The sequence below is a fragment of the Pseudoliparis swirei genome, chromosome 5, assembly GCF_029220125.1.
Source record: "Pseudoliparis swirei isolate HS2019 ecotype Mariana Trench chromosome 5, NWPU_hadal_v1, whole genome shotgun sequence".
In the NCBI taxonomy this organism is placed as follows: Eukaryota; Metazoa; Chordata; class Actinopteri; order Perciformes; family Liparidae; genus Pseudoliparis; species Pseudoliparis swirei.
The window spans coordinates 3,160,968-3,174,298 of NC_079392.1; the positions used below are offsets into that span (position 1 = coordinate 3,160,968).

At 41.0% G+C, this 13,331-nt stretch overlaps 1 protein-coding gene across 1 annotated transcript in view; it reads right to left on the reverse strand.

The window, feature by feature from the left end:
* Positions 1-12,813: 12,813 nt before the first annotated feature.
* The window catches only part of lurap1 (leucine rich adaptor protein 1), a 6,803-nt gene continuing 6,285 nt past the window's right edge, over positions 12,814-13,331 (reverse strand). The window contains exon 2 of the mRNA XM_056415163.1: positions 12,814-13,331. This exon is cut by the window's right edge and continues 388 nt beyond it. Coding sequence (XP_056271138.1) covers positions 12,970-13,331 — 362 coding nt within the window. The 3' untranslated portion in view covers positions 12,814-12,969.

A 13,331-nucleotide genomic window follows, 5' to 3' on the forward strand; every position in this document is an offset into this window, starting at 1 on the left:
AATAAAACATAAAACAATAAACAAAACAATAACAAACATCAAATAATAATCAAAAACAAACGTAAAACTATAACAAATATAAAACAAGAAAACAATAATAAATATAAAACAATAACGAACATCAAACCATAAAACTAGAACGGGCACTCGGTAGAGCGCATACCTTCACATATCACAACATTGGGCATTGAATTATGAACATTTTGGCATTAGTTGCATGCCAATTGGATATAAATTGACCGTGCTATGGTAAAAAGAAGATTTTGACCTATCCATGACCTTGACCTTGACCTTTGACCCGATTCATCCCAAAATCTTATCAAATGGTTCCCGGATAATAACCAATCATCCCACCAAATTTCATGCGATTCGGTTAAAAACTTTTTTTGTTTTCCGAATAACACGCATACAAATAAATAAATAAATACATGGCGATCAAAACATAACCATCCGCATTTTCAATGCGAAGGTAACAACAACAAACAGTCACTGTGATCATTGGATATTCTCTTTGGGTGTAATTGCGTGTTGCAGCCACAAGGAGACAGAGAAGCACCACTGATGGAGCTCCATACCTTCTTCCGGAGCCTGAAAGGCCTCTGAGCTTTCCCCACAGGAGGACATGATGGTGCAGAGGAGCTCCTGGCCTCAGTGAGAGGGAGAATTAAAAAGCCCGGAGGTGTGATGATGTGCTCGGAGTAGATATCGTCACTTTCCTTAAATAACGGCCTCATTTTGCCTAATTCATGTCCTCGTGATACTGACCACCTCTGGTAACATCGCCTCTACATCCTCAGCTGAACACATCATGTGATTCTTCCCCTGTAGTATTAATATATCACAATATCATATACATCAGTATCAAGTTTCTTGTGTTTTTTTAAATTTAAATGTTCCTCTTTCAAGTCTGTTGAATATTCCTGGTAAAAAAATATATACTTTTGTTCAAAGCCATGAACTTTTACCGTGATATTTACACCGGAGAAGCTTCAAATGCCATTAAGGGAAGAAATGAACTGAAATCTTCACACAAAAATAACATTTCTTTGGGGTAAAAACAGTTTTTTGTAGTCGTAAATAATCCATAATTGTCTGTGAAGCAGCTGAAACGTGATCCAGCTGCATGAATAATTGTCGCAATGCATGACACACAATACACGTGGTCTTCTTTTAAAAGATGACAATTAAAACAAATGCCGATAAATGGAAACTACAGCCGCCATGCGCATAACTTAATGACATAACTGTAGATGTGTCTTCATCTCCATCGTCTTCATCCCTGGATCACATGTAGCCTTCTGACTGCTGCTCAACAGGATGATCTATCTCGGGATGTTGTCGTCATCTGGAAGCGATTGAATCCCATCTGTGTGGAGAGAAAACAACCGAGGAGGAAAGAGGACAACGTCTGGAAGAGGAGTAGAAAGGAAACGCCGATCCCCAGCTGAGCTCCGGTGAATCAGAGGTCAGAGGTCACAGGTCACGCTCTCAACCAGAAGCTTTTGCATGGTTTCGCATACATATGCACGTGAAATGTTTTTTTCCCTATGTTTTGGGAGTTGTTACTGATCCGATGTGAGGTCAAAGGTCAGGGATGTCTTATGTGTACAGATTGAAAAGCCCTCTGAGGCCAAATTTGTAATATTGGGCTATACAGCCAGAAGGGCCCTGACTCTGGAGGAACCAGGGACCACCCAGACCACCATCTCTCTAGCCCAACAACATGAACTCTTCTGGGCATGACAACTGACTGAAAGACCCAGCCTCTAACCCTAAGCCTAACCCTAACGCTAAAGACCCAGCCTCTAACCCAGACATGGGCAAACTACGGGCCACATCCGCCCGTTAGGCTTTTTAATCCGGCCCGCTGAACTTCTCCAAATCGCAACTTTGTTTACTTCCGGTGTGCGTTGGCGCGGAAAGTACTCGTCACACAAAACCCTTCACCATGATTTGTCAATCAGTTTGTCTGTCAACATTTTTCGAAAAAAACAACCAATGAACACTCAGTAAATCACAAGGGACCCGCCCACCACACAGGTGAGACTCATTTAGAAACAGCTGCAGTGATTTTGGCGAGCAGCGCGGAGCCTGGAGGAGCTGCAGAGCCACGAGGAGGAACACGCAGCCAGAAGAGAGCCACTTGGACCGGGTAAGAGTCTTTACTACACGTTACGTGTCACGGTGTCCGTAACTTGTGCGCGGTGCTGACTAGTCTTGTATTTTACAGAGAGGATTCACCAGCGCCTGCAGCTCAACCTGCAGCTCCACCTGCCCGGCCAGCAGAGAGGACTCGTGACATGATGTTATTATAGTGAAGCCATATTGTAAATAGTCTGTCAATAGTTGTGTTCTGTTTTCTATTTCACAACATGTATATAATGTGGATTTTTTTTAGTTTTAATGTACAATACATATTTATTAAAAAAATAAAATGGTCACTTTTTATTTGCACACACCCCATGAAACTATCTGCAATATGAAGTCATTTCTCAGTCCCATCTTTATCATTTTGGTGAATGTGTGACAGACCACATCATTTTTTCAAAAAAACGTTAATACAAAATTTGGTTTTCCTCATTTATTTAATTCAGTTTATTTGTAATTACAAATGTCTCGGAGTGCTTCACAATCTGTACATATAGACATCCCTGACCTTTGACCTCATCGGATCAGGAAAAACTCCCAAATAACCCTTCAGGGGGAAAAAGGGAAGAACCCTTGAGGAGAGAACAGGAGGATCCCTCTCCAGGATGGACAGATGCATTTACATGTATCTAGCATTGTATTCAGATATTTCACTGCTTTTGTGAACCTATGACCTTTGGTAAACCAATTTCAAACACCAAAACAGTTCGTCCACATGAGTAAAGGTGTGTTTTCAGAAGAGATATGAATAATTTTTAAAAATCGAACTTCAATTGTCAGCTTTAGGGTCATATTTTCTCGAGTAAAGCGCTGTCAGTCTGTTTGTGACGGGTTCATACACATGCTGACCATGTGACGCCGCACATCGCCCTCACTTTAAAGACCCTTTTCTAGTTTCTGCTGCAGGCAGGATATTTAATACAGTCTATCTCTCAGGACAATCCGTCCATTATTTTGCGGGGTTTAAAACAATTAGAAATTATTGAGCTTGAGTATGTCGTTGGGTAATAATTTGTTTTGAATGTTGAAAGTGATGCCATTGATCTCTTTCCAGTAAATGATTTTACTTTAACTTTGCACCTTAAACCTCAAATCCTCTGAGTGGGCCAATATTATATTATGTCCCACTTTGTCTCTTACCTTACATTACTCTATTGTGTCGTCGTGTCAGATTTTCCTCCCTGGATTGATGCTCACAAATCCTAATTAAATGTTATTACCTTCGCATTGAAAATGCGGAAGGTAATGTTTTGATCGCCGTGTATTTATTTGTATGTGTGCGTGTTATTCGCATAACTCAAAAAGTATTAAACCGAATCGCATGAAATTTGGTGGGATGATTGGTTATTATCCGGGGACCATTTGATTAGATTTTGGGATCGATCGGGTCAAAGGCCAAAATCTTCTTTTTACCAATTTTTATCCAATTGGCATGCAACTAATGCCAAAATGTGGCTGCGGCGAAGGTATGCGCTCTACCGAGTGCCCGTTCTAGTTTCATCTGCTTCAATAAAGTTCAACTCAGTGAGCTCATACTCTCCTTTTGGGGGGGCAAAGGCTTCTTTGTCCATACTTCACCATGAAATGAAAACTATAATGTGAATCACTCTAGAACATGCTTACCGTCTCCCAATAGTACAAGATCATTGTTTTTGTGTGTGTTTTCAATATCTTTTTACCCCTTAATTAATTCCTGTTATTCTCATTTCAGTCAGAAGCCAACACCCAGGGATAAATAGGTCCTGATCTGCGGTTCCTTCTCACCACACTGAGGCCGGTGGTGTTCTCCCTTCTAACTATTTTGAATGTTTTTCTGTCCTGACGTTGAGGGGCACTCGGGGTGATTAGTGTTACTGCACGGCTGCAGTCTGCGGCTCATTAAAACCATTATCCATAACCTGATTGGATGGCTCACAGAACCACAACGCTCTGAAGAAGCAGTTATGTGTTTTCGCTGAATCGGCCCAAAGTGTCCATGTGTTTCTTGGTCGCGTGTACATGAAGAGTTCACGTGCATCTTTGTGCTGTGTTGTGATTGATACCTTTACTACCTACTGAATATTGATTATTACTTGACGGCAACAAGAAACATCTTTCACATGCTTATATCTTTCTAGAAATCTATTTTAAAATGTTGTTATTTTTCCAAGAGCACTAATATAATCTGTTGTATTCTAATTGACACTTTTTTTGTACACAGTTTTTCATACATTTTTGGAAATTACCGTTTGCTTATTATCTTCTGAGAGTTAGATGTCACGAAGAATAGCACTTCTATTTGTAAGCAACCAGCAGCTAGCTTAGCTTAGCACACAGGCTGCAAGCAGGGGGAACAATTAGCATTAACAAAAATACATAGAATGTTTTAGGGAGAGTCACATTACCTGCTAGCTTAGCTTAGCATGCAGGCTTGAAGCAAAGGGAACAACTAGCTTGAAAAATATACACAAGTTTTAGGGAGTGTAACAGTACATGCTAGCTTAGCTTAGCATGCAGGCTGAAAATAGGGGGAATAATTAGCGTGAACAAATATTTTAAAAAAAAGTTTGAGGGAGAGTTAGAGTACCTGCTAGAATCATTATGTGTAGGCTACTGCTTGCTTTTTTCCCCACTAAGCTAAGCTAATTAGCTGCTGTCTCATGATTCATATTTACTGTATAGATATGAGAGTTTTCAAATCTTCACATCTAACACTCATCAAATTCTTTCTTCGTCCGCGTTCCTCCATCATCCTCCAGCCACGTCTTGGAAGCAGGAAACCATTCCCACTGTTTTAACTGGGCTTTTTACAGCCGGCCCAGATGTGTTTTACGTGCAATCCAAAATACACGTAAGCACCCACATGTGGAAATAAAAAACACAGAGTCAGTCAGAATGGAACGCAGGTTGAAGCCGTCGTATTTTTGCATCATCGGTATATAAACCGGTTACAATGCGCCGCTCTACCTGAGCATCAGCGGGTCTTCGTGGCTCCTCGTGGTTGTAAAATAGAACAAAACTGGCGTCTTGACGACAGCCACAAACACTCCAACGCGCTGCTTCCATCAGCAAAGACAGAACCACTGTCTCCTGGACATGAAAACCAGCAGAGCTGCTCTAGTGGCTCTGGAGGCCGAGGGAAACATTGCATGGACTTGTGAAGAGAAGGGGCTACGTGCAAACTTGTATTTGTCAATATAATTAACATGCATGCGTTTGTATTTCAGCGTCATTTGGTGTCACTTGTCAATCAACTCACGAGAGGTCACCATATAAAAGAGGACAAGGGCATTCAAGTTCATTCAATGTGCACCTTTAGGTTTTTTTTTTTTATCTAGCATCTTTCTGATGGTCAGTTTTTTGAGGCATCTTCTGGTTTTCGTGTTCCACGTCGTGCGTTTCTTGTCTTTTGTATCAATTGGGTTTCTGTCACGACTAAAAAACAGGACCCAAGAGCACGACTCCAAAATTCAGGGCAATCAAAAGGGTTTATTTGAACATAGGAAGTCCCCAAAAATTCCAAAGAAACAAAGTGCAACATAAAGTTGCTGCTGAGCAGGAAACTAAGATCGGGTTTAGAAAAACAGAAAATCACAGCCATGCTGGGAAAAAAGACGGTCAAAGTACAAAGAAAATCACAACTATGCTGGAAACTGCAAACCAGGACAAAAGACGAACATGAACAACACTTACTTAGACTAGAAGGATCCGGACGAGACTCGAGACGATCTGACACAAGACACTGGCAGACACCGGCTTAAATACATGAGGAAATGGGGAACAGGTGGACACCATCAGGGGAGGAGCAGACAATCCCACTAACGAGGAAACACCGGGGCAGGAAATAAAGTGTCTGAAACGAGAGAGGACAGTTACTACAAAATAAAAGCGGACACGGAAAACAGGACTAAAACCTAAAATTTAACATAACCGACGAGACATGACACTTTCCCGACTGGGGATTGATACAGTTTTCTATCTATATATCTATCTATCAATCAGAGTGGATGGATGTTTCCCATTTCCCTCAAGTGTAGCCTACATCAGCGGTGAGAGCAACATAAGTCAAAAGCTTTCATCCAGTTTGCGCGTGTCTGTTTCCGTTCATTATGTAAACGCTTGCAGACCAGACGGAAACAATATAATCTTCCGACATCGGACGGCTGAAAGTGGACGTGGGGAAACTAACGTTCAGAAGACAAAAGAAGACAATCGCACTTTGCACTCTTTTCGATAATCCACATGTCGGCCTCCACAGCTGGGTGTCCTCGGCTTTCACCCACCCCGAGGGCGTCATCACCCCCCCGGTCCTTTCACCACTTTCTCACCCACACACCCCGCCGGCATCGCCTCAATCTGTTGACCCGACGAGTTTACGACCGGATCTGAAGACTGATTTATAATCTGAGCCCAGTCAGAATTCAGACAAGACAAAGAGGACCCGAGGTCGTTGTTGGATTACACACGGCTGAAACTATGGATTCATGCATGGGCACAAACTAAACACACACATGGGATGATGACAGCTGATTTGAGAAGCACTTAACAATCAAATATCACAGTGGGGATGAATCCTTTTGATCTGAGCCTCCATCAAGGTGTTGTGACGACCCAGTCGATAGATACCTGAAAACAACAATTTGTATATTTATCATATTATTTGTCTATCTATCCACGACTGTCAAGTATCCAAAAGGCCTCTCAGGAACTTAATCGTTGAGGTGATAATGACAACTTTAAATGTGTGTGTGTGTGTGTGTGTGTGTGTGTGTGTGTGTGTGTGTGTGTGTGTGTATGTTGACGTAGGCTACATGTACATGCAGTACATGTAGCCTACACTAAATGAGGGGCTACTTGTGGTCCCTGGAGTCTTACAAAGTAGGATGGGAGCCAGAGCCTTCAGTTATCAAGCTCCTCCTCTTTTATGGAACCAGTTTCCACCTTCAGACACCGTCACCTCATGGAGACTGAAGACTTTCCTCTTGAGAGTCTGATAGTGAGACCTGAACCAGGTTCACCTGGTCCAGACCTAGAGATGCTGCTAGAGGCTGAGAGGCTGAGGGGGACACTTAGGATACACTGAGCACCTCTCTCCTCTCCTCTCTCCTTATGGATGTTTTAGGATACACTGAGCACCTCTCTCCTCATCTCTCTCTACTTATGGATGAACTTACATCTCTCCATCACACATTACTAACTCTGCTTCCTCCCCGGAGTCTTTGTGACTTCACGTATCATAGGATCCATTGGCCTCCTGTCATAGCCCTGCTGAAATTACATAATATACATACATATTGTTTTGTATATTTAATCTTGTTCAAAATCCTTTCAATTCAACCTTCTGTCAGTTTCCTCTATGAAGGACAGCGATGCGTTCTCTACTCTCATTGGACGGCACACTTTACTGTCGTTTTGGGAAATGAGCATTGAGTGCTCAGAGTGCTAAAGTATCTGCATTGATGAACCTTTTGTGGGAGGGATAGGGGCCAAGTATTGATTATCCATCTCCATGTGGTTCACTGAAGAGCTCTCAGAGTCGTTTACATTTAGAGTTCAGAGGTCATTAAGGCGTATATACAGCATAGTTGATACAGTTTGTTTAAGTGAATAAAAACACAAGCCAACAACATTTAAAATATATTTAATCATCGGATAAGCTCATATAATTTATACACTGCATAATGTAATTCTCCACGTTAATGAACATGTAACATTTCCACTTCGCAGTGAGTGGAAATAAAAAGATGTTCCACTCACTCAAGCAAGATATAGATTTGACTCTCTGGCTTTTATCTTTCCGTCCTCTCAGCTTTGTGTTTCCTTAAGTAGAGTTTTGGACCTGGTTCGGAGCCCAGTGTGCACTCAGTGGGGTTTATTTAAATTCATTGGGATAAATAAGTATTCAAGGAAAGGAAATACTTAATGGTGCCCACGTCAGTCCCGGGATACATTGTGCTTGTCTAGTTTGTGTATGTATAAGAGGAGGAAGGAGGCAGCAGGAGGCCGGGGAGTGGATGCTTCCTATACGCTGCATGCTGTGTGTGTTTATTCCTCTAAATCTGCCTCCAGGGAAACAGAACAAGTCTGTCTTTTACTTGTAGCTTCTCAAAAAAAGTCCCAAGTCCCTGCAGGAAAAGGACTCTTTAAAGCATCACAGGTGGCTAATAGAAACAGTGGCAGTAATGCAGAACATGAGCAGTGGGGGAATGTGAGAAGAAGCAAAAAACATTATTCTATATTGATTTGCATATTGTTGAATTTAAAAAAATTGCCCTTAACTTGTTGAATTTTGTGATTTCTTCCTCCTGAGGACTCTCAACACTGTTAATACCTCCTTTTTTTACTCTATTATTACATTAGGAAAAATTTAACGAAGTCAAACAATGTTGAGATATTTAAAGGCCGCCATCCCAACCCCCGTTGTTTACACTCTGCACCTGTGCAAGATGCAATTTGTTTAACACACTGATAATATATTAATTTAAGAATATTTCCAATAGATTTTGAAGAAGAAGAGATGAAGTCATACTTTGTGTGTCAGCTTAACTCCTCCTCCCTCAGTTAGCCGGCACGACTAATGCATTGAACATTTAATTTCCTTATCAATTTACCAAAGTTCTAAAGCTGAGTTATGATGTACATTTTGTCTTATTGTTCAATTGATGGAATTTATGCATATTTGCATTTGGTCACAATGCAATGTTAATCCATTTAATTTATATAGCACTTTTTAAGGTACTCAAAGAACCTTCACATTCATACACCTGTCTATGGGGAGCAATTTAGGGTTAAGTGTCTTTGCTCAAGGACACATCGACCAGGGCGGGGATTGAACTGCCAACCCCCTGATTGAAAGACGAACCTGCTAACCGCAGTTGCCCCAAATGTTGGTAATCATCTTTTTTTTAAATCCAGCCCTCCCTTTTTCTAGAAGTATATTTTTCTCAACCCCAAAGTCCAATCGTCATTCTCATCACATTGTTTTTACGTCGCACACTGAAAGCGGAAGTCCGCTCGCTCTCGTTGTCATGGCAAACTCGTGGACATGTATCCCACTCTCCCGTGTAATCACGCTGTTTGTCTTTTGCCGCTTCCCAGAATAGCTGCAGGGGTGCCTGGCACCCGAAGCCAAAGGCAAAACACACCGGAGTCCATAAGAGGACGAGGCGGAAAAGAGTTCAGGGTGGTGTTTTACCTCCATCTCAAAAAAATAAAAACACTACAAACTGAAACTGAACTTCAAGGATTTTTCTTTTTTGCAGCTCGCCAGTTAGTAAACACTTCCATTCTACACAGCAGCTATGATCCCTCTTTTTCTTTTAAAAACTATCTGGCCATGAAGGATTTTCAGACTGTCAGCGCTCATTAAATGTCTCCCACCGATATGAAACACATTTTAATTTGTTACTGGATATCCCACACTGGAAACCCATGACATCTTGGGCTACGGTAAGAGACACACACTATAGCTCGATGTAATGTGTTTCACAGGTTTGTTCCCAGCACAAATATTTTTTTCCTCCACCATATGGCTCTGCTGCACATTTGGAAAGTAACCACAAACTAGCAGAGCAGACTCTCTGGCATGAGATGTTGCTTTACAGCCAACACATATGTCAAAAAGGGAAGGAGTTTTCACATATATATATATATATATATATCTGCATCCACAGATATGAAGTCATTTGAAGAGGGAAAAGAATAAGATTTTAAAAATATTCCTAACTGTTCCTGTCTTCAGGACCAGTTTCTAGATTGCCTGTTTCCGTGGTGCTGACTTCACGCTGCTGCATTGTGTGTGTGCATGATGTGTGTGTGTGTGTGTGTGTGTGTGTGTGTGTGTGTGTTGGCATAGACTGAGCATTTCCATTAGACCAGTGTGGTGAAAAGTAGAATGAAAAGAAAAGGCAGGAGGAGGAGGAGGAGAGGCTGCGTTTAACATCTTACTGTAGCTGCATATAAAGATATATTTACAGTTTAGTTCGACATCATCGCCGTATAGCCAGATCAGGGCCGCAATTCAGTTTGATTAACTCCTCTCTCCAAACATGACAGACCTTTCATGATTTGGATTTCTGTAACAGCCGGAGTAATAGTGTTAAAGTGTAAAAGCTAAACATGCTAACCATCGTTGTCTGGCTAACCTACACCTCAAAGGCTCGATGTGATGGCGTAACTATGTTAAAAAGCCCCGTTCACATATAGCACATGTAAACTTTCTTTTAGTGCGCACTAACTCGCTCTACTGTATAATGCAAGAACAATCCGGCTCCTTTATTTTTATTTTTTAATGTTCTTCTGTCGGTGAGGATGCTCACAGCTTTAGCCTCAGTCTCAGCCAACGATATCATGTCTGTAGTCAAGTGCATATTATGTAAGACCCAAGATTCTTCTTTACATTTTGAGTTATTAACTGCATGTATGCTTTACAAGAAAAGGTTTGACAGACATTTTTACAGTGCATGAAATGTATGAAAGACTACGCCCAGAACTTTTAGGATGCAGGTATCAAACATTTTACTTTTTTGGTATTGACTGGAATGTGTCCGAACTAAACATTTCGTTTTTTTTGGTATATATAATCACAAAAGAGGACATAGATCCAGTGAAACATTTTAGATTTTGACCCCGATGGGTATAGATGTGCATATATAATGAAATATCAGCTTAGAATGTCACATATGGTAGGACAGAAGGTAAGCCAAACCTTTTTTAGGAGGAGGTTTTTATATCAACGAGTTATCGTTACTGAATGTTATATAAGGATGATGTAACATGCTCCCCCTCCTGCAGCATTAACATGACGAACTGCAGCCCGGTGGGAGATGCAGTAACACTGTGATGAGGGGGCGGCAAACGCTTTAAAACATGGTGGACTCTTCCATTCATATAGGAACCTGTCAAAAAATGTCTCTCTCACACACACACACACACACACATACTTGTAATCGCAGCCCCGTGAGGACCATGACTAGGAGGTGTCACGTGGGGACACCAGACACACACACACACACACAAATCATATCCCTGTCAGTAGTCTTGGAAACTCCTGAAGATCAGATAATATTAGATTGGCTGAGAAGAGGATGCTTATGTAAGCCACAAGAAAGGCTTCAAGAAGTATTGCTTTTCTTCTCTGATTGTTTTAGGACTTTAAAGCATTTCTCATAATTCAATTTAAACTCTCAGCACGAGGGCGTGCGATATCAACCCAACCCAAAAATGTACAAGCCAACATCCACACAGTTGGTATTCTTGGCCATTTCAAACACGATGCAAGCAGGCTAGGAGGAGGCAAATGATAATCACAATGAAATTAGTTTACAAAATAAACGATTATCATAACAGCGGTGCAGTCGTCTCAGGAGGGAAAAGCACAGGCATATGTAGTTAAGGTTTACACCAATCAGGCACCGCATCTGCTGAGAAAAAAGTACACAAGTTACCATAACGGTGAAAAGAAGAACATTAAAATATTCAGCCATATTCAGTATTTGCCTCCAACCACTCAAGATGTGTACCTGATGCACAGAGCAGCCGTATCGCGATTCATTGAATATATAAATATTGCAGATTGTTAAGCACTGAAGGTATTTAGCTCTACAAAGACACAAATGCTAACATTGGGTACATCATTTCTCAATGAGAAAAGGTTTACTAACCTCAGTGGTCTATTTAGTATTTTAATATGCACTACTTTTTAATTCAGGCGGGTACACATTCACATGTTTTGACAAAGGCTGTTTTATATTTATGTTTTAGCAAGTAATACTGTCTATAACCATCAAGAGTCCAGTTATATTGTCTAAGACAAAGAGTTCATACCATAAATTCAATGTGTGAACATACTTTGGTCTTTCACTAACTGTATGCTAACTAATTATAGATTAGGTGTAAATTGAAATATTGCATTGTATGGGTATTATTGTTCTAGTAGGTCAAATCATAATTCAAATGTTAGAATTTACCATAAATAATTAGTTAATGTAGCATGTAAAACAATCTACAATCACGTTTCAGCTCTCCAACAGATCATCTTACTGTGATTTAGAAAAGAAAAGAAATCAGGGAAACGGAAAGAAAGACCCTGAGAAGAAAATGCTGACAACGAGTATAAAGCAGAACTAGAGGTTATTTCTTCATGGAGGATGAAGGAAATGATAACGTGTTTTACGGAGATAAGCCCCGCCCCTCGCTTTTGGTGTGAACGCGGCTCGAGGAAACCCAGTTTGCCATAATATTAATTCAAAATCCTGCAATGTGCATCCACCTTCACACTGACATCAATGTGTTAGAGAAAGTTAGTGCAGTCACGGGGTCAACGGGGGATTCTCTGCCAGAGGAAAGCTTCACCATGTGCGTTCAACGACAGCAGTTCATAATGTTGAAATGGATGTAAGAATGATGAAAAGAACTCCTTTTTGGTTTTCAAGGGAATTATTTATAAAACAATTCTTGAGAGTTATAAATGTAATTAAAAACATATTAATATGGAAGATGTATGTGGTAGTATATATAAATATATTTTGTTTTTTATTTTGTTTATTGTTGTTTTTTTGTTGTTGTTTTATTTTCTTCTTTATTTTATATTAATTTTCTGATTTATTTTGATTTCAATTTAGGATAGGAATTTAGAAGCATTTTTTGCTTCTACCTATACCTCTTCAGTCTTTCTCTTTTGTGTATTATATAGGATAATATTGTATTGTATTTGATTTGATTGACTGAATAAAATACACAAACAAAGTTCGCTCTTCTTCCTCTCCTCTCCGTCGGCGACGCTGCAGACGGAGTTTGTTCAAGACAGCGGCTTCGAATCTCCTCTGTTGTTATTCGCCCTTCTTACAAAAACGTCACGTCTTCTTGCGACTGCACCCACCGCCAGTGAGCGTCGTACTCCAGATGCACTTTGCCGTTCGTTTTGGGAGCGTCGTCCGAGTCAATCTTTCCGTTTTTGTAAGGTTTGAGTTTGGGGCTTTGGCCGGTTGCCAGTTTCTCGTTGACGCCGAGGCGGGTCGGGCTGCTGTCGACGCCATTAGCCTTAAGGGCTCGGGTTTTATCCTGACCCACGGGGCTTCCTTTAACCGTCTCCGGAGCCTTCATCCTGTTCTGAGAGTCCTGCTTGGGGCCCTCGGACTTGGCGATGACCGGTTTACAAGTCCCGCTCTCCCCTTTCCCCTTCATCCCGTGACCAACCGCCATTT